Source organism: Mesoplodon bidens, assembly GCF_964165515.1.
Source record: "Mesoplodon bidens genome assembly, chromosome: 8".
In the NCBI taxonomy this organism is placed as follows: domain Eukaryota; kingdom Metazoa; phylum Chordata; class Mammalia; order Artiodactyla; family Ziphiidae; genus Mesoplodon; species Mesoplodon bidens.
Genome location: NC_138165.1, coordinates 43,065,009 through 43,085,355, shown reverse-complemented (window position 1 = coordinate 43,085,355; position 20,347 = coordinate 43,065,009). Strand labels below are relative to the sequence as shown.

The 20,347-nt window shown below is 34.1% G+C and overlaps 1 protein-coding gene across 2 annotated transcripts in view; it reads left to right on the top strand.

Moving 5' to 3' along the window:
* Window positions 1-20,347, top strand: part of GALNT13 (polypeptide N-acetylgalactosaminyltransferase 13) — a gene marked incomplete at its 3' end in the record, with an annotated part of 475,050 nt that overhangs the window by 276,045 nt on the left and 178,658 nt on the right. For both annotated transcript variants that reach the window (XM_081242298.1, XM_081242297.1), the window contains exon 6: window positions 1,351-1,468. In XM_081242298.1, the coding sequence (XP_081098424.1) occupies window positions 1,351-1,468 (118 nt within the window). The remainder of the gene's footprint in view (window positions 1-1,350; window positions 1,469-20,347) is intronic.

Sequence of the window (20,347 nt, the reverse complement as noted above, 5' to 3'; positions counted from 1 at the left end):
GAACATTTAGTTTTCTAACAATCTCAAACTACCCTTGAATAACTCAGGGGTTAATCTGAGTATAATTTATAGTCAGCCCTTGGTATCCAAGGTTTCTCCACATCAGAGGATTCAACCAACCATGGGTTGTGTAGTATTGTAGTAGTTACTGTTGAAAAATATCTGCATATAATTGGACCCGAGCAGTTCAAATCTATGTTGTTCACGGGTCAACTGTACCTGGATGAACATTCCAAATCTAAGTTACTAGATCAATTTCTCATATTTAGCAGCACAGTAGACTCATCTGGGAACTTTATGCAATATCAAAGGTCTGGCTGCACTCCTGGCCAATTAAATATAAATCTGCAGAGAGTGGCACCCAAGCATGGAAATGTATTTTATAAAGATGCTTCAGGTGCTGCTACTGTGCTACAAAGGTTGAAAACCTCTATTCAGAAATAATCATTGCTAGTATAGATTCATTTGTGAACAACTAGAACTTTCTTTTTCAGTTTCAATTCACACTGCTTATACAGAAAGACTTGTGTGGTTCACACATTAACCACTGATTTTAATGAAACTTTTCAGATTAAAAATTAATTATTCTTTTTGAAACTTAACACCTGACTTCTTAGTTTCTATAGAGAAAGTTTGAATATGAGAACCAAAAGCATTTATTACTAGTAAAAAGTTTTGGATCTTGGCCAAATGTCCTTCTAAAACTGTGAATAGTGTACAGGATTTATGTTTATCCATAGGGTTATATGATTCATTCTATCATTTTAATTAGGTAAACAGCTGTAAACAATTAGATATAAAGTTCTATGGTACTTATTATACTTATGTGACTATCATTAGATACTTATTGCCTATCAACATTTTACAGCATTTAATATTTTTCATATTTAAATAGGCTATAGATCTTTTCATAGAGAAACCACTTCCATACATTTCTAGAGTTCATATTAAAATAATTTATAATTAGGTGACAAAAGACAACTGGTAGTTTCATGACCAGTTCATCTCTTTAAGGATAGTGCTAAGAGCACTAACTTCTCTTCACTATGCCTTTCAGAAAGGATGTATATGCCTCTGTCTTAAATGGCCAGTGTTCCTTCCTTGTATCTGTTTGATCACCTGTAAGAAAAATAAAGACTAATCTAAATTTAGTTTTACAGAAAGTGTGAAATAAAATGCTATTTATTAATTTTAAAACCTCTAACAACTTGGCTTTATGTTTCCAGTTTGAGATTTTTGAGTACTATTTTTTTAATTTAAAATGTCTCAAAAATATTTGCTGTAGTCTCATTAAACTCCACACATTGTTTTCAAAAGATATTCTTTTCTTTTTGTTTTTTTTTCAACTAGGACCCCTACTATGGCTGGTGGCCTATTTTCTATTGACAGAAACTACTTTGAAGAGATAGGAACTTACGATGCAGGAATGGATATCTGGGGTGGAGAGAATCTTGAAATGTCTTTTAGGGTAATTGCATTTTACTTTATTTTTTGACTCTGAACATACTATGCTGTAGCATGCACATATAGACTCAGTAATTTACTGTCAAATCTTTTTTGTAAGATAGTAAGATACAAATTACTGTTCAGTTGGTCATTTTAATACTTGTTTAGAAACTGCTAGAGTCTTTTTGCATGCAATATTTACTGTTAAATGGGAAATTAGAGGCATTTTTTAAGTTTTCAAAATAATTATTTTATACATAATTCAAAGACACTAGGGCTTTTCTAAAAAGACGGGCTTTATTTTTTAATAAAGCATTATCCTATGAAATCACTTTGTGTTTTTGAACTGAAACTTGGAAGTGTTTATGATATCTGAATTTGCAAGTGCTGCTTGAGGTTATTCTCAAATACCTTTAAGAATAACCTGTGGTCAAAGGAATTCTGGATAATTCAAGTAACATGACTTTTCACAGTCATAGACATTATTGTTTGATAAATCAGTTTTAATAATGCAAATGCACTTATTAAATGGCCTTCCAAGTAAACAAAATTAAGAATTAATCCCTCGTATAACCAATACTAGGAAGCATATGAATAATTTTAACATATTATTACATTCAAAAATTTTAAATACACATAAATATTCCTTCTTACTAAGAAACAATAAGGGCTAACATACTGTTTTTTTCTTCAAACCACATTCAGTATCATTTAAAAAATGAGTTAAATTAATAATACTGTTGTTTTTTCTTTCCTATAATTTAACCTGAATGATTTGAAACACTCTATCATTTTGCTGGCATTATTTGCACAACAAAATTATTAGAGTTTAGATATATTAATCTATGAAGTTCAAGAGTTATGCCTTTTAATTTCTTATTTAGAAAGTAAACTTTGTTTTTGACAAATATAAATATGTTTGATGTTGTGTAAGCAAATGTCAAAATTTGAGAATGAGAATTACTTTGAATTTATATAATGTGGAATTTAATGGATCTTGGATAATCTGAATTATTTTAGAAGGACTAGGATGTCCTTGTTATACAACTTTTTGCCTATAAATCTTCCTAATAGTCCAATGCCTGAGAAGATCATTAGTTAATGAAATTTTATTCTTCCCATATTTGCTTATATACTCATAGTTGGATGGAGCTTGCCCCACAAGACTTAGTAGCATACTCAGGAATGTCTTCTTGTTATGAAGTACAGAATACATCTTTGCACAATCTTTGGGACATTTGGGGACCCAACTTTTTTACTCAGTGAAGTTCTCAAAGTACAGAATATAAGAGCTGACAGTTTAAAAAAGAAGAAGAAAAAATAAAGAAGGAAAGGAGGGAGGGAGGGGGGAAGAAAGGAAAGATAGTATACTCAAGACCTTAAAAACAATTTTCTCTTACCCTTAGATTTAATGAAGAGCGTATTTACACATTCATTAAACAATATTCCTTGGATGCTGTGCTGGAAATTCATAAGGAAAAAAAATCAACATAGCAATACTACTCTTACCTAGTGATCCTATTGCCCATCTTTTTTTCCTTCTTTCCTAACATTCTTATTCACCTCTTTTCTGCTCACCTGTTAAGCTTGATTTTCTGCCAGTAGGCTCCCCTTACTTTCCTCACAGAGCTCCCAGATTAGATGGATGCTCTTCATCTAACTGATTGAAAGATGTGTCAGGGAGAAATGTATTAGGAAGGAATTTAGTGGAATAATATGATATGCCAGGAGAACATGATCAGGAAATACAACAGAGATATTAAGGTATCAGAAAGGAAGATTTGAAAATATGGTATGTGATGCAGATACCAGGTGAACAGAGTGAATGCAACTAGTGGCCATAAGAATGATCAGATCACTAAATAATAACACAATTTTCTGTGATTGGTTGTTTGAGATTATTAAGAGATAAAGTACTCCATTGGTTGTTTGAGATTATTAAGAGATAAAGTACTCCTAAGTGACTGGTCTTTGATTTAGTTTCCGTATGCTATCAATAGAAACAAAATGTATATTTTGCTTTTTATTAGACTCTTGATTCATGTTTTACTTTACTTTTCTTTTCTATGACATGAATATGTGTTAGCTTAATAGTTGGTACCCTGGCTGAGGAAGATACTGAGTGAGAGAAAATGCTGGAACAGTACATTAGCAAAGGGATGACACTATCCTTTAGATTAATTTCATAACGTGATGTGTGACTTCAGGAAATGAGAATATGTTGGAGATTTATAATCAGAAGATCTATGTCTAATATCCAGCTTAATTATTATACAACAAACATATATTGAACATGTAGTATGTCCTTTACACTTTCCGGATCCTGAGACTGCCAAAGTGAAGAAGGCCTAATGCTTTTACTCTCAGGGAAGCACATCTCAAAGAAGAGATACATAGGTATCAGTGACAGTAAAATGTGATCATTTCTTTTGTAGATTTATGTATGAGGTTTTCTTGTCTCCATCATGTTAGTATAGGCAAATTACTTAACCTCAACTGTGAAAAGGTGATTATAATAATAGTAAAGTTATAGTTATCTTATAGCTCTGGTCTATGTAGATTTGAGGATGAAAAACATAGAAATATTAAATTCCTGCAAAAAAATTAGTACTCTGGCTGGCCTTATGGGAGTTTAAGCCAATTCAAAAGAATACACTTTGGGAGATTTATTTTATAACAGTATCACTTGACCTTTGATGCCCAGAGTATTGTAAGTACTGACAGACCTTGAATATCTGATGAAAACTGTAGACCTCCCAAGAAAGATGCATCTGTCTCCTACACACAGTAGGTTTGAACACAGTTTCAAAGGGTTGAAAAATCCCTTGAAGTCTCTGGATAAAAATTCTTGGCATAAAATAATAGTGACTTCTAATATTTATAGAGCTAGTAAGTAGAATAGTTGAAAATTGAACCCCAGCATTCTGTGACTAGTGGCCATGCTGCTAATTACTGTACCACTTCTCCCCTATAAAGGTCCATCCCTCCATAACATGACAGCCCTGACAACTGATGGTGTTATCAGGAGAGAGGGTAGAAGCTAACATGTAAATGCAATCTTCCTGAACAATGCTGAGACGGTTGTCTCATCTAGTGACTTTATCTTCTTCTTTTACGCTTTAGTCTCTTATGGATAATACATATCCAGTAGCAGTGAGAATATGTACAAGTAGATCCTAATGCTCCTGAAAATTTAGCCTCAGATACTGTTCTCCACTCCTTTACACAACAATCATCAAAATAACATAAATTTCAAGATGTAAATGTAAATTTTAACTGATATTATTGATTTCCTACTCAATAGGTACAGGACATACAGTTGTGAACAAAATAGACAAAACTGTGTGTCCTTATGGAACTTATATTTTAGTGAAGGAGACAGACAATAAACAAGAGAAGCAAAATACATTAATATAGTAGTGATAGGGCTTCCCTGGTGGCGCAGTGGTTAAGAATCCACCTGCCGATGCAGGGGACACGGGTTCCAGCCCTGTTCCAGGAAGATCCCATATGCCAGGGAGCAACTTAAGTCCATGTGCCACAACTACTGAGCCTGCGCTCTAGAGCCTGCACGCTGCAACTACTGAAGGCCGTGAGCCACAACTACTGAAGCCCATGCGCCTAGAGCCTGTGCTCCGCAACAAGAGAAGCCACCACAGTGAGAAGCCCCCGCTCGCCGCAACTAGAGAAAGCCTGTGTGCAGCAACAAAGACCCAACACAGCCAAAAATAAATAAATAAATAAATTTATTAAAATATATATATATATATACTGGTGATAAGTGTTAAAGAGAAAAAAACTAAGGAAGAGAAGAGGAATATGAAATGGTAGATCTTGGAAATTGTTAGGGGTTGAAATTTTATATAGGAAGAACTCAGAAATGAATATTCATATAAAATAGTTTATGACAAAATTAACCCAGTATAGTATGAATTTATCATCAAAGGTATCATCTATCTTTAGAAGTCCAATGCACTATCCATTGCGCACAGAGCCACTCATCTATCTTTGAATAATATCCCTGATGTTATCAGTACCACCCAATAAGCATCACCACCTGAAATCCTTGCCTTGCATGAGGCAATAGCACAAGAGCATTATTTCCAAAAGTGCACAGTATGTGACATAATCTGTCACTGTAGAACCAACTGAGGTCATTAAAAAGAGTCAGAAGGCAGCAAAAGACTCAGAAGAGTGTCCCACTGCCCTGAAGGGTAGACTAGTGGTTACAAGAATGGTCTGGGAGGGAGGCAGCCTGGGTTCAAGACCTAGCTCTAGCACTTATTAGCTGTGTGAGTTTGGGTAAGGTAGCACGTCTCCTAAGCTCTAGTATGTTTGCATCTAGGCCTTAACCATAGATAATCAAATGAGAGAATGTTCATGAAAAGCCCTTTAAAACCAGAATATGCAATACATATATAAAATACTGCTGCTCTAAACGTTAGTCAATATGTGGTTCTAAATCTCTCCTGACCAAAAAGAGATTAAATTTTAGAAAAAACAAACAACAACAACAACAACAAAACCTTTCTTTTTAGACTGATGCAACATCCTCTGAGATAACCACTGACATTCTAAGAACTTACAGTGTAAAATGTTTACCTACACTCATAAAATGGCTTAAATAAAACAACTGAGTTTAAAAAAACTAGGAAAGTGTCATCTAGGGTTGGTGTAACAGGTACTGAATTTATACATACACACACACAGAGAAACCTAAGTCAATTTTTTAAACAGACAAAATATATATGAAAAAAGAGTTTCAAGACATTGGACAGTAAGTCATAAATGATGATGGTCTCTGAGAGATGGGAAACAAACAAGGAGGGGCCTTGAGTTGCCTTGGTTTACTGCCTTGAGATAGTGTCTAGACTTCAGCAACATGAAGGGAGACTTAGCCAGATCCCAGTGGACTCCATGGGGTGAGGAAATGGGACAGAGTGTCTGGAGAGCTCAAGGCAACTAGAATTTAGTGGACAGAGTAATGGAGAGGAGAGAGCTGCACACACAGAGAACTCATGAAATATGGAGTACTGAACAGTGCACATGTGTGAGAAGATGACCCAAGTTTGAGGAAAAAACTCATAAATCTTAGAGGTCTCACTGCCCCAGTGCACACTTAGGACCAGCAATAATGCCTGTACCCTCCAACCAGACTGATTTGTGGAGCATGGTGTAGAGTAAATATTGGGAAACTACATAATATGCTTTGACACAGGCCATGCGACAAAAAGAAGTCAAAAGTAAGAGTAATAATATTTTGGACTGAATGAAAATGAACATAAAGCATATCAAAGTTTGTGGTGCCACTGAAAGCAATACTTAGGGGGAATTTAGGGCACTAAACGTCTATATTAAAAGAAGAAAATATAAATGATCTAAAATCAATGACTTCAGCTTCTTCCTTTAGGGGCCGGAAAAAAGGGAGGAGAGTAAATCCAAAGTATGTAAGAAAGGAAATAATAAAGATCAAAATAGAAATTATGAAATATAAAAGAGGAGAAGTTTAGATAAAAGTGAGTAAACCAAAAGCTGTTACCTTGAGAAGATCAGTAAAACTGATAAATTTCTGACCACACTTAATAGGAAAAATAGAAGATACAAATTACCAACATTGGAAATGATAACAGTCACATCATTATGGATTCTACAGTTCTTTAAAGGGTTAGAAAATAATATTATTTACAGTGTTATGTCAATAAACTTGGCAATTTTGATAAAATAGATAATTTCCTTAAACAACAAAAACTATCAAGAAGAAATAAATCAACCCAATAATCGTATATTCAACAAAAAATAAATAAATAAATAAATAAATTTGTAGTTTAAAAATCCTTTTCACAGAGGAAACTCCATTGCCAGATGACCACACTGGTGGATTCTACCACACGTTTTGGGTGGAAATAAGAGCAGTTCTATACAAAGTTTTAGAAAATTGAAGAGGAGATAATACCTCCTGACTCATTTTATGAGGTCAGCATTTTCAAAGAGCAAAACTTGACAGAGACATTACAAGAATTGAAAATGACACACCAATGTCCCTCATGAATATAGATCTAAAAATTCTAAATGAAACTTTAGTAAATCAATCTTCTCAATATGTAAAATGAATGTACATCATAACTAAGTGAAGTTCATCCCAGGAAAGCAAGGCTGGTTTAACATACAAAAATCAATCAACTTAATTCACCAAATTAACAAACCAAAAAAAAGAAAAATCAAACAACCATTGGAACAGATGCTGAAAACTATTTGATGAAACCCAAATTCTATTCCTGATTAAAAAATAAAAAGAAAGTAAGAAAAAGCCCTGAGCAAACTAATTATAAAAAGGAACTTCCTCAACCTAATAAAGGGCTTTTGTAAAAATCCTACATCATATTTCGTGTTGAAAGACTGCATGTTTTCCCCATAAGATCAGAAAAAGATAAGGGCATTGGCGTTTACCTCTTCTACTTAACGTTACGGTGGAGGTTGTAGGCAGTGGAATAAGGCAAGAAGAATAAACAAAACATTAGAAAGGAGAAAGTAAGCTGGTCATACAGATGACATGATTGTCTAGAAAATTCAGCGGAATGTATTTTTAAAAAGCTACTAAAACAAACATGATCTTACCATGTCTGTAGGATACAGGAATACTACAGTTGTTGTATTTTTATATACTTGTAACAAACAATCAAAATTAAAATAAAAAGTCATTTAAAATAGAATCAAAAATATGAAATAGTGATAAATCTGACAAAAGATATGCAAAGACTTTTACTCTGAATACCACAATATATTGCTGAGGGAAATTAAAGAGGAACTACAAAAATGAAGAGATATATATACACTTATGATTTGGAAGACTCCATATGCTATTAAGATGTCACGTATATGGATAACTAATTTAAAAGAAATAGGCAAAGGCTATTAAGTGGAAACAGGATAGTATTTTTAATAGTACTGGAACAACTGGATATCCATGTGAAAAAAGTATCTAAAATGCATACCTCACACTATATAAAAAGTTAACTTAAAAGTGAAACCTAAAATTATAAAATTCTAAAGAAAACATAGGAGAAAAATTTGTGTGACCTTTGATTAGGCAACCCATAAAGGTAGAAATCAATAAACTGGACTTCATCAAAATGAAAAAAAAATTGCTCTACAAAGCCACTGTTAAGAGATTAAAAGGACAAGTCACTGACAGGAAGAAATTGTAGTAAATAATATATCTGATAATGGACTTGTATCCAAAAAAAAAAACCAAAAAACCCAAAGGTTCTCAAAACTCAGTAAAAAAAAAACAACCCAAGGAAAAATAGCTCACAGATTTGAAGAGACACTTTACTAAGGAAGGCATATAGATGGCAAATAACCACGTGAGAAAGTCTTGAGCATACTGGATTGTCTATCAGTATATAAAACTTGACTGTTTTTGTTTTATTTGCCTGGTCATAGAAATCAGACTATACTAGAAATCTTTTAGTTAAGTTAACTTAATCTAACTAAGTTCATGTGTTATCCACGATTTTGGTGGAGATGGTTTTGTGAAATAGTTTGATTTAAATATAATGAAGTACTCTCTTAATATTAACATAGAGATTTCTTAGCCCCTTTCCCCCCCAGATTTATTGAGGTATAACTGACAAAAATTGTATATTTGAGGTTTACACCATGATGTTATACATATGTGATGTGAGAAATGATTATCACAGTCAAGCTAATTAACACGTTCATTGCCTCATGTAGTTATCTTAAGATCTACTCTCAGCAAATTTCAGGTATATAATACAGCATTATTAACTATAGTCACCATACTGTACATTAGATCTCAGAATTTATTCATCTTATAACTGAAAGTTTGTACCTTATTGGCCTCTTTTTTTTAAAAAAGTCTAAGAGGTTATAAACTTAGACATAAAAGTCCAAGAGATCATGTTCATGTACAGCATCCATAAAGAATATAAACCAATATCAATGATTTAGTCCAGCAAACTACTCTAAGGTTACCTATCTGGTGCAGGATAAACCTTAAACACATTGCAGATGGCTTAAAATTTTTGCTTCTGTCTGTGCTTACAATTAGATTTTCTAGCATGTGGACCACCACTCTAACTTAAACAATTGTTTAAACATTTCTCTTTATTCAGTCTCCTTATCCTTTGTTTAATTGATATTATAGAATAAAATATTTCTAGATAAGGGATAGCTGAGACTTTGTTTCTAGGGACTATGTTACATCTATTATATATTTTTAGAACATGGGGTCAGTAGGATCATATAATGGTATTTAGTTAAGGTGTCTATAGAGAACTCTATTTTACCAAAATAAATGGGTTAGAATTTTATTTTGAATGTTAAGTACAATACATACCTGATTTCCTGTGCTCCATTAGAAAGCACAAGTTAACGACAGGAAAATTAGATATTAACCAAACTTCAGGATAGTGTTAGAAAATGTTAGCAGAACTTGTTTTGCTTTTAAAATTATAATAGCCTAAGGCTTGGTAATTTTCATAACTATACCTCTTCATTTGAACTTTCTAGTTCACTGAAGCAGAATGTGAGAACAGACTTACACTGGATAGTCATCTATCTATGTGATGTTTCACCTCATAAACATACACCACATGGAGTCATACTTAGTTTTAGAAATATAAGGCATTGTAGGAGATTTAGGTACACTAGGACTTGGTATTAATCTCTAGTTCCCTTTTACGGTCACTTAGTTATCTCTTAAAGTGATTTTTTTGAAAAATATTCTTTGGGGTTGTTAGTACCATTCACAGTTTAGTACCTTCTTGAACCAATAACATTCATTTCTTCTTTTTCATGACCTCATAAAGTCATATGAGTGTTTCTCTGAAAGTGTAAACATATACTATATATATCAACCTGCAAATGTACTCATCTAATGTCCAACTTATTCTGTCCACTCTCTGTTTATTTTATCCATTTATCTGTCTATTAATCATCTATCGATCTACCTATCTAAATTTATGTATATGTGAGTCTGAGTGCAAATAATTAAATATTCATGAAGACTCAGAATGCAAGTCTTGTAGTTATTGTAAAGGATATAATGTGAAAATAAATATATGGATTTTAAAGTTTACAGCTTAAATGACCTCTATTGCAAATGAGTGTTGAGATATACTCACCAGACATCCTGAAGGAGTTAGGACTCAGATAATTAGGAGAATTAGTGAACTATGAAGCTCTGAAGATAGATAGAAATGAAATGCATAAAATGAGAAAGAAATGGAATGAAAATGATATAAAAATAGTTATCTGTAAAATCTACATCTTTATTTCCATTAATATATAAACCAGAGTTGAGTGACATTTTTACAGGGTTTATTCAGAAATACTCACTGGGAATAAATTTTACTGAAAGATCACTCTAAATTTTTCTTCTGCCTTCTTGAATTAAACCATTGAATGGAAATAAAGACACGGGAAAGAGAAACTATTGATTTCTGAACTATGATAGAAACATTTTTGATGATGTTTTTCTTTAACAAATGCAGGTACATTTCACAGATACTAAGAGGAATTTCCCTGTATATAGCAATAGCAATGAGCCAGATGTACCTAGCTTTTTACTGAGTTTTAGCACATTAAGAAACCAACAATCTTTATTAGAGACAAATATCTGAAATGTCACTTTTGGGAAACACACTCCAATTCTGTGACTGTTTTCTGATCCTTCTCTGCCAATGTGCTGATATCCCATGTGTATTCATGTTAACTATAAAAATCTTTATGATCCTTCTGATCCTAAATATGAAGGACTTCAATTTAACTGTTTGAATTTATGGCAATAAAAAGAGCTTTTTGAAGAATTTAATGTGCTCAGAATTATTGCAAAGAAAAATTCGACACTTTCTGCCATGGCCATATTTTACTAAAGCTTCCCATTAAGTGTACTTAATCATACAAAATGGCGCTGAGAATTAAGTCAGTTATCCTGCTGATTTACATTTAAAGTGTGCCTAAAATATTCTGATAATGAAATGTTTAACTTTCTTTTTGTATCTAAATATGTGCTCAGTGAATTAACTTTGAACTATTTATTTTACAAATTAAGGTTCCATTTTTTTTTTCTTAATGGAACAGGAAAGTTAAAGCAAATAACTTCCAAAAATATTTCTAGTTTTGAAATTTTAAGGATCATTTATATATCTTGGGTTTGGTGAAATGAAATAAACCTGCCATTAAATTCAAACAAAGTTTGCAAGTAAATTTAGTTTGGAGAATTCACTAATTAACTCAGAAATATTTGTTAGCATTTGGACATACAGACATGTAGAAGATCAGTCCCTGGTCTGATAGAACTTGTGCTAGAGGAAGAGGATAGACAATAAATGAGTAAACAGAAAAATAGTCTGTTAAATTCAGATCAAGATGAGTGCCTTGAAGAAAGTAAAATGAGAGGTAGAACATTGCATTACCTTAGAGTGGTCAGGGAAGACCATTCTAAGGAAGCATTTTAACTGAGACCAAACTGACAGGAAGAATCCAGCTGTGCAAGGCTTTGCAAAGAGAACATTCAGTATAGAGCATAATGCAAGACAGAGTATTACAACTTTCATTCCAAGTCTGTAGGAGCACAAATATCCTAATGCTTTGGGGGAGGGAAAGCTTTCTTATTCAACAGTTAAGAACAATTTATTCTCTCAGAACAATATTTGCTGAACAAACTAAACTCCTCTAAGAGTTTATTTTTTGATGAGGCTTTACATTTGAATAGCGCTTTATAGAATTCTTTTACACATATTATCGTAATGGATCTCAGTAGCTTTTCTCCCCCCATATATTTGGTTTTAACTTTAATGCATTTGTAATGTTTGCATTATACTTCAGATTACCTCTCTATAGCAGTCAGGTATCAATCTACCCTCATCTTATCCATCAATCAATATAAATAATTATATACCTAGACCTGCACTAGACACTTCGGATGGTATATCTGCAAGGTATACCATCTCCAAATTGATTGAGAGTTTAAAGAGTATAATGGCATCTAGGATCATTTCAAGTTGCAAACATAAAACTCATTAAGTTCAAAGAAGGGAGAGATTTCTGTGATCTAAGATAACCAGGGAATAATTTATAAATGAAAAATTCAAGAGTCTTGCCTTATAGACAGCAGGACAGAAGAGGAGCAGGGGCCAGAAATCAGTGAAATCTCAGATCTTTACTCTTGTGATCCTACTTTGTGCTTTGAGCCATACCTATGTTTAGGCTAGAATGTCTGGTTCCCCCACCTTTTGTTTTCTCTCTTGAGAATAAAATATCAGTAAGCCATTAAATATATATTTTGCCAAACTAGGCTTCACGTGACAGAGTTAATGAAGTACCCATTAAAACTCCAGAAATTGAACCTATTTTTTATATATATACCTATATTTGACCCCTTGAAGATTTCTGGGACAAAATTCCAAAACTGTTGTTTCTATATATGTTCATTCAATTTGGAAACCTGGTGTACCTTGCTAACCAAAATGAACACTATCAAAATCAAATTCATGTACTTTTTATTAAAGAGCCAAATTTAAATCTCTATGGTAACTACTGCAGTAAATGTACATCTTAAGCTATGATTATACTGTCACTCTTAGTGATGTCTGTCTTAAGTACATGACTACCAGTCGTTTCACTCTTGTTCTAGTCAACCAGAAATGTAGTTTAAAAAGGAAACCTATTATGAGATTTATTTAAATAAGGCTGAATGATTTCAGCAATAACTGATTCTAGATGCCAGGAATGATTCTTTTGAGAGGGTGCGATAATGTGGAGGGAAGACTTTGATCCAACTGTTCATAATTTGAGTATTATGTACCAATGAAATTGAATTTTAAGTGCCATTGAAAACATAGTTGGAGCTTTTAAAATAGATTTTTAAATTACCCTTAAAAATATATCTATGTTGAAAAATTTCACTATATCTGCAAAAATTCAAACTTGATGAATTAAAAATTCTTAAAATATTTTATTACCAAACTACCACTGGTTTACACTGCAAATACGCTAAAATTGAAATCAAAATTTGGTGTAGCATTTCTCTATTTGCACCATGATGTGCCTGGATACTAAAACTTGTTTCTACATGAGCTCCTCCATTGTCAAAGATTTGACTACACTTTTCTACTCATTTTATTATTTCATAGTTCAAAAATATGCAGTCTTGATCTTATATATTTTCTCTATTTTAATTGGTCAACCAAAATGTTATTTGTTTTATTTTAATATTTTTATTGAAGTATAGTTGTTTTGCAATGTTTTGCCCATCTCTGCTGTACAGCAAAGTAACTCAGCTATACACATCAGACATTCTTTTTTTAATATTTTTTCCATTATGGTTTATCATAGAATATTGAATATAGTTCTCTGTGCTATACAGTAGGACCTTGTTGTTTTATTTATGTTTTTAAATTCTGTATTTTAATTGGTCAACCAACTTTATATTCTATATTTTTAGTTGGGTTTGAGAAATCATCTTAACCTCTGGAATTCCTGAATTAAGATAGGAATCTATCAATAAATTGTTTAAGGGTAAAATATCCCACACTAACCCTGTAATGATGAATAGTAATTAGACCTAATGAAGGACTAGTGCTCCTTGATCATTTCCCTGGCCCTGCAAGAGAAGACCCCAGGAACTACAAGCTTTCTCTTCATTTTGGGCAGACAGAATGGAAACTTGACTCTTTAAGGTCATGGAAAGTTAAAGGTGTACCTGAGGAAGTTGGAAATGTGTTACAGAGTGGAGGCAAAGTAAAAGGAAGGTGACAGATTTGAGAGTTAGCTTTACAGAGTTGATAGTTTAATGAGCATATGAGAATGGATATTTGCCAAGAAAGAAAATACAGAGGACGGAATAGCAAGTCATGTCCTTAGGTAGCACCTACATTTAGGGGTGGGAGAAAAAAGAGAAAGCAAACACTAGGACAAAGCTGTCAGGGAAGAACAAATATACATATCAGAAGAACTTAGAATGTTATGGTGATTGTCAACAGTGTCAAATGCTGTAGAGCAGTGAGAAAGAATAATGAAAGCTCATAAAAAGTTTCATGTGTAGTTTCAGATGATAGAATCGAGATACTAGAATATAAGATGTTAAGAAAATTGAGTTGTAAAGATAACATAGAGAAAAGCCAAACTTTTTAAGAAGTTTCTCAGCAAACAGGAAAGAAAATGCATGGTAACTTAAAGGGTAAATATGATCAAAGTAATTATTTTATGTTTGCTATCCTTTTATCATAGGAAAGTAAATGTAAGCTGATAGAAAGGATTTAAAAATCTAAAATGTACTGAAAAAGAAAGAGAAAGGAGAAACTGATGAGATAAATATCTACAGACGTTGGAAGAATATTCTAGATATAATAAAGTACACCCGTGTAATTCTTTTTAGTTTACAACACAGTTTTATGCTCACTATTTCACTATGTTCTTACCAGAGCACTGTGGATGAGTTGTTGTTATTGTCTTATTTTGTAATTAAAGGTTTTGAGTTGCAAAGAAACTAAGTCATGTGGCTGGAAGTTGTAAGGGCTGAGCATCAAAACCACACCTTTCTGCTCCTACTCTAGAATTCCTCTATTTGAGTTTAAGGTCCTAAAGGCAGGATATTTAGCTTTGGAGAGTTGCCTCTCTTAAAATGGAGAAAAGAAGCTAAGGCTATATGAGATATTTCAAGGTGGAAATGAATAGAAAGTTGGATCAACTGTTTCTGAGCTCAAGAAAAGTGGAAAGCAGAAGATTATCTACAGAGAGGATGGGATTGATATTGGGAGCTTGATGAGAGGAGACAGTTTTGGATTAAAGGCAGCTTCTTCAGCAAGCACCTGAATGAGCAATGATGTTCTCTATGAAACAACCTTTAAATGTCCTAAGAATGACATCTTGCAATTTTAATGAAACAGAAAAGAGGAAATTATCTTCCCTGTGCTTTAAGCATCATATTTGGAGAAATAAACCGTGCACTGCCTTCTCCTGGTTTGTGACTGATAAGTGAGCAAAGTAACATTCTACGTGTTGCTATCTCATGGTTCCTCCTTTACTCTTCTTCTAAAGTGTAATGTAACCTACATTGACTACTACCAATTTGTTTTTAAAAAATGAAAAACTGTCAAAGTAGAGTAGAACTTCCCTTCATAGTGGGTTTTGTGGGTATTTGTAATGAGCACTTGAGGTGATATCAATATGGATATTTTTATGTGTTTCACATTTATCTCACTAAACATTTTACAGCAGAAAAAAAATACCTGTAAGATGATTTTTGGAAGGGAATCATAGTGTTCCATAGATGGCATTAGAGTTTTATAGGTGTTGCCAAGGGAAATTCTTTATCTGAAGCAAAACGTATAGCCTTGTATGAAAACGTCTCAGGTCCTTGATAAAAAAACAAAATGTCTCCAGCTGATTAAAAACCAGGAAAAGAAAATTCTGTCCATGAAGGGATTATGGTTGGAGTGAGTACTCTTAAGACAGTCCTTTTCTTGTAGGCATGAGAGACTGCTCTTCAACCGTCAAGTGCAAACTGATGACTAGACATTGATATGCTCAGTCCTAACACTCACAACACCTAGACTGGCCTGTGAGCTACTTGAAGACAGAGAGCCGTGTTTTATTATCCTTTCTCTAAGCCCCAGAGCCCAGCATGGCACTTGACACAAAGTCAATGGCTAGTAAATATTTGCTTGGTAGATGCCAGGCAAGTTCTGAGGGAAAATGCTTGAGAGGAGAGAGGTCATTCCCTCTCCTCAAATTTATCATGGGCCTTCCATTTGAAAAGCACTTGACGGCTTTGCAAGTTATACAGGAAGTTTCATTTAAACTAAAATGTTATAGCTGCAATCAGGGGAGGTGGATGGTTTAAAGATGGAGAAATTGAGTAACTGAAGGATAACGGTTTTGGAGGTACCAGGTTTTCTTTTCCTACCCCATCCAAGTTCTTTTTAAGTATCTCTGGCATTTGTAAAGAGCAGGAGACGTTGTCACACACTGTAGCTGGATACCCAGGTGGTCTACTGGTATTCAGAGGGGACTGTTCTGGCATGAATTCTAGAGCAGCATCACACAGCTGTCAGGCACTGCTCTGTGGCTGCAAGTGGCAGATGTTACTGATACCTGACAGGCGGTCAGATCGTCAGACACAAGAGGACACCAGTGTAAAATGCAAAATATCTGACCCAGATCCCACTTAATAATCACAGGCCCTTTCCATCTAGTTCTCAAAAATCTCATCTACATACAATTTTTCACCGCTTAAATATATTTGTAGGATTAATTATACAATGAGGAATGCACAAATTCCAATCATTCTAGATTTTTCTTAGTCACTAGTCCCCTTAAAAGCACTAACAATATTCCAAAACCTCCAGTATTATCAAACTTTAAGATTATTGATTATTGAAAGATGAAAAAGTGTCACTGTATTTCATATTATCTGTGTTCTTTTTTCATGAATTATCGGCCTGTGACCATCTATGCTAATAAAAAAGCAATACTTTATTGTAAATATGAAAAACTAGGCCCTAATTTTCTTAAGCAGAGCCATCTTATCTTACATCGGAGTTTCAATATCCGGTAGGCTACTCGATGGTCTTCATTTTCTCATGTCATTTAAGCAGCAGAAGGGAGATTTGCCATAACAGTCAGGCAAATGTGTTGCTGTTGATGTGTTGCTCTGTTGATCTAAAGGGGAACTGGGAAATTCTGCAATACCAGCCATCCTAATAAGATGTGGAATAATGACAGGTAACAATTCTCCTGATGCCAGGAAACACAGTGGCCATAATGTGTGGTAATTCTGAAGGTCAGAATGCTCCAAGGCTAAGAAAGTTGTTGAGAGGCAAAAAGTAATAGTGGAATTTATATATTAAAATGTTGGCCTGTGTACATTAAACGTATTTCCACTATTCATTTTAACTGCTGAGAATGGGTGTTTGTGTTTGAGAGGAGTGGGAGACGAGGTTAAAAGGACTCCATCTGTGACCACAACTACCTTACTATACTTGTGATGCACACTGGTTCATACACAGACTGCCTCAGTTCCTTTTCAGAACAATTCCTCCGCTTCGTCACACCCAGTATGAGCACACCGTTTCGTGCTTCTGCTCTATGTTGTTCTCTCCCTTCCTTGTACCTCATCCCCTACACCTCAACCCCCAAGAATCACTTGCTAAGTCTTTGGCAAAGGAAAAAGATGAACTGGCTTGGGAGACTGCCCATAAACTCATTTCAGGATTAATTTGTTAAGTCCTCTATCAAATGAGTAGACATAAGAGGGTCTATTTTGAATTTGGGGCTTTCAGGAGATTCAGTTCTAAGTTAAGAGGCAAAGTACTTTATAAGGGAAAACAGTTGATAACTGGATATTTTTAGAACCAAATTAATGGGATATATGAAATGGTACAGATTATAATAGCTTTTGTTCCACATTATAATAGATACATTTTGTGTACACTCTGTAATTTTCCAGGTTTCTCTATATGAATATTAAGAGATCAATCAGTTAATATGTACTGAGCACCAGTATTTCAAGCATTGTTTAAACTTTACACACACTTATGTAACAGTATACTTAAGTTGTGATTTTTTTCACTATGTGCGAATTATACCAGTTACGTAAAGTGAAACATATGATGATGAAATTCAGTTTCATAAAGTGACTTTCAATTTCATCTGACGATGAAGTTCAGTTTCATAAAGTGAAATGTGTGATATTCTCAAAGAGATAATAATGTGGTCAGGGAGATAAGACTAATATATACAAATAATATATTTATGTCAATATACACACACATAAATATACATGCACACACACAAATATTTATCAAGATGGCATACTATATAGAACTGAGAGCTAAATGGGGTAGAGTGGGATGGATGTACAGTAGTAAATGCTATGAGTCAGTGAAAATTAAGATCAGTGAAAGATAGCATAGTTAAGAACTGGTTACTGGAAGAAAATGTATATGAAATGAGCTTATTAGAGAGGACAAAATAGATAAGGGAAAGCACATACACTAATTCTTAATTTTAATCCCCCAAATTATGTCAAGTTATTGAATTCCCTTCTATTTCCCTTGCCATCACTCTGGTCCCAGTCATTCTCATCTCTTTCCTAGATGATTACAATAACCCCTTAATAAATCGCCCCTATTTGCTTCATTCCAATTCTTTTTCACATAAAGGCTAAGTATTGTTATGTGCACTGCTTTGCCTCACTCCTCACAACAACCCCCTGAGGTAGCTTCTTCAAGTCATGTTATTACCTGAAACCTGAACCACAGAAAGATGAGTTCACCCAGCTGGTAAGTGGCAGAGCTGGGATATGGTCTCAGGAACTAGAGCCTACACACTCATAACCATTGTGCTTCGTGCCCTCCGTGATACATTGTTGTGGTGGTTGCTATTAAAGCCATATTAAGCAGTGACTTTGTGCCAGTGACAGTGCGTGTGTGGGCCAGGGGTGGGGGGTGAAGGTTAGTATAAAATCAAGCAGCTGCATGAGTTTGGCATAACATCTGGACAGCTAGAAACAATCGTAGCACCAGAACTGAGATTGCAAAGTTGGAGCTTGTGAAGTTTATGAACCTTAATTAAAATGTCACTGATGGGAATAAAGATGAAGACATAGAGGATGGACTTGAGGACACGGGGAGGGAGAAGGGGAAGTTGGGATGAAGTGAGAGAGTGGCATTGACATATATACACTACCAAACGTAAAATAGCTAGCTAGTGGGAAGCAGCTGCATAGCACAGGGAGATCAGCTCGGTGCTTTGTGTCCACCTAGAGGGGTGGGATAGGGAGGGTGGGAGGGAGATGCAAGAGGGAGGAGATATGGGCATATATGTATACGTATAGCTGATTCACTTTGTTACACAGCAGAAACTAATACAATACTGTAAAGCAATTATACTCCAGTAAAGATGTTAAAAAAAAAATCACTGATGTAGGTACCAAAAAACATGAAAAGGATAATGTATGTTAGTTAATTGTCTTCTTTCTAGGGTAAGAAAATCAAGTACATAATCAAATGAGCAATGGGCATTTTGAATTTTGATTAATAACCTTCTGCATCATCAAAAGACTCTCATAAAAATATCTGGGAACAAAGACAAGTAACCAGCTAGCTTCAATCCTCTGTGGATAAAAGGACAGTTTGTATGTTACACATGGTCAAATTTATTTGAGAGAAGTAATATACAAATATTAATCTTTTTGGAAGCCTAGAAAGTAGCAATCAGATATGCTCAGTGATACAAAGTAATTCGGACATCACATGTTTATGTGCATGAGACATCATGTTTTATTCAGTTTATATTGTGTGTTTAAACATTGTAAATTAATTTCAGAGACAAAATGTAGTATTCTAATTGGGAACTAATTGGCAGTTCTTTTAAACTCCTCACCTAAGTCCACAGACGTTGATATTGCAATTTCAAAAAGAGGCAAAACTCGGCAAAATGTAGCTAAATATTTTTTAAGAAGCAAGAATCAGCTAATAATCTACATATGTTGGTTTTCCTGAACAGCAGGAACTAATATACAAATAACATTTTATTTCCTCCCATATGAGGTGTCAGGCATGGTGCTTGATACATACAATCTCATTATGGTCTTAGGAAGCAGTTATTATTATCCTTGTTTTCCAATGGGAACATCAAGGTCTTGGAGATGTAAATAATTTTCACCACTGTACATAGATAGTAAGTGAGAGAGCCCCTAGAAAATTATGTTTGCTTATTTCCAAGCCCAAATTTTTAATGACTGTGTCATACTCTTCCTTCCTTTTTCTATTCTTTCTTTCCTTTCATCCATCCTTCCAAAATATTTATTAAAGATACACTAAGGGAAATTATCATGGTAGTCATTAGGGACTCCACTCAATTTGAATTCTCT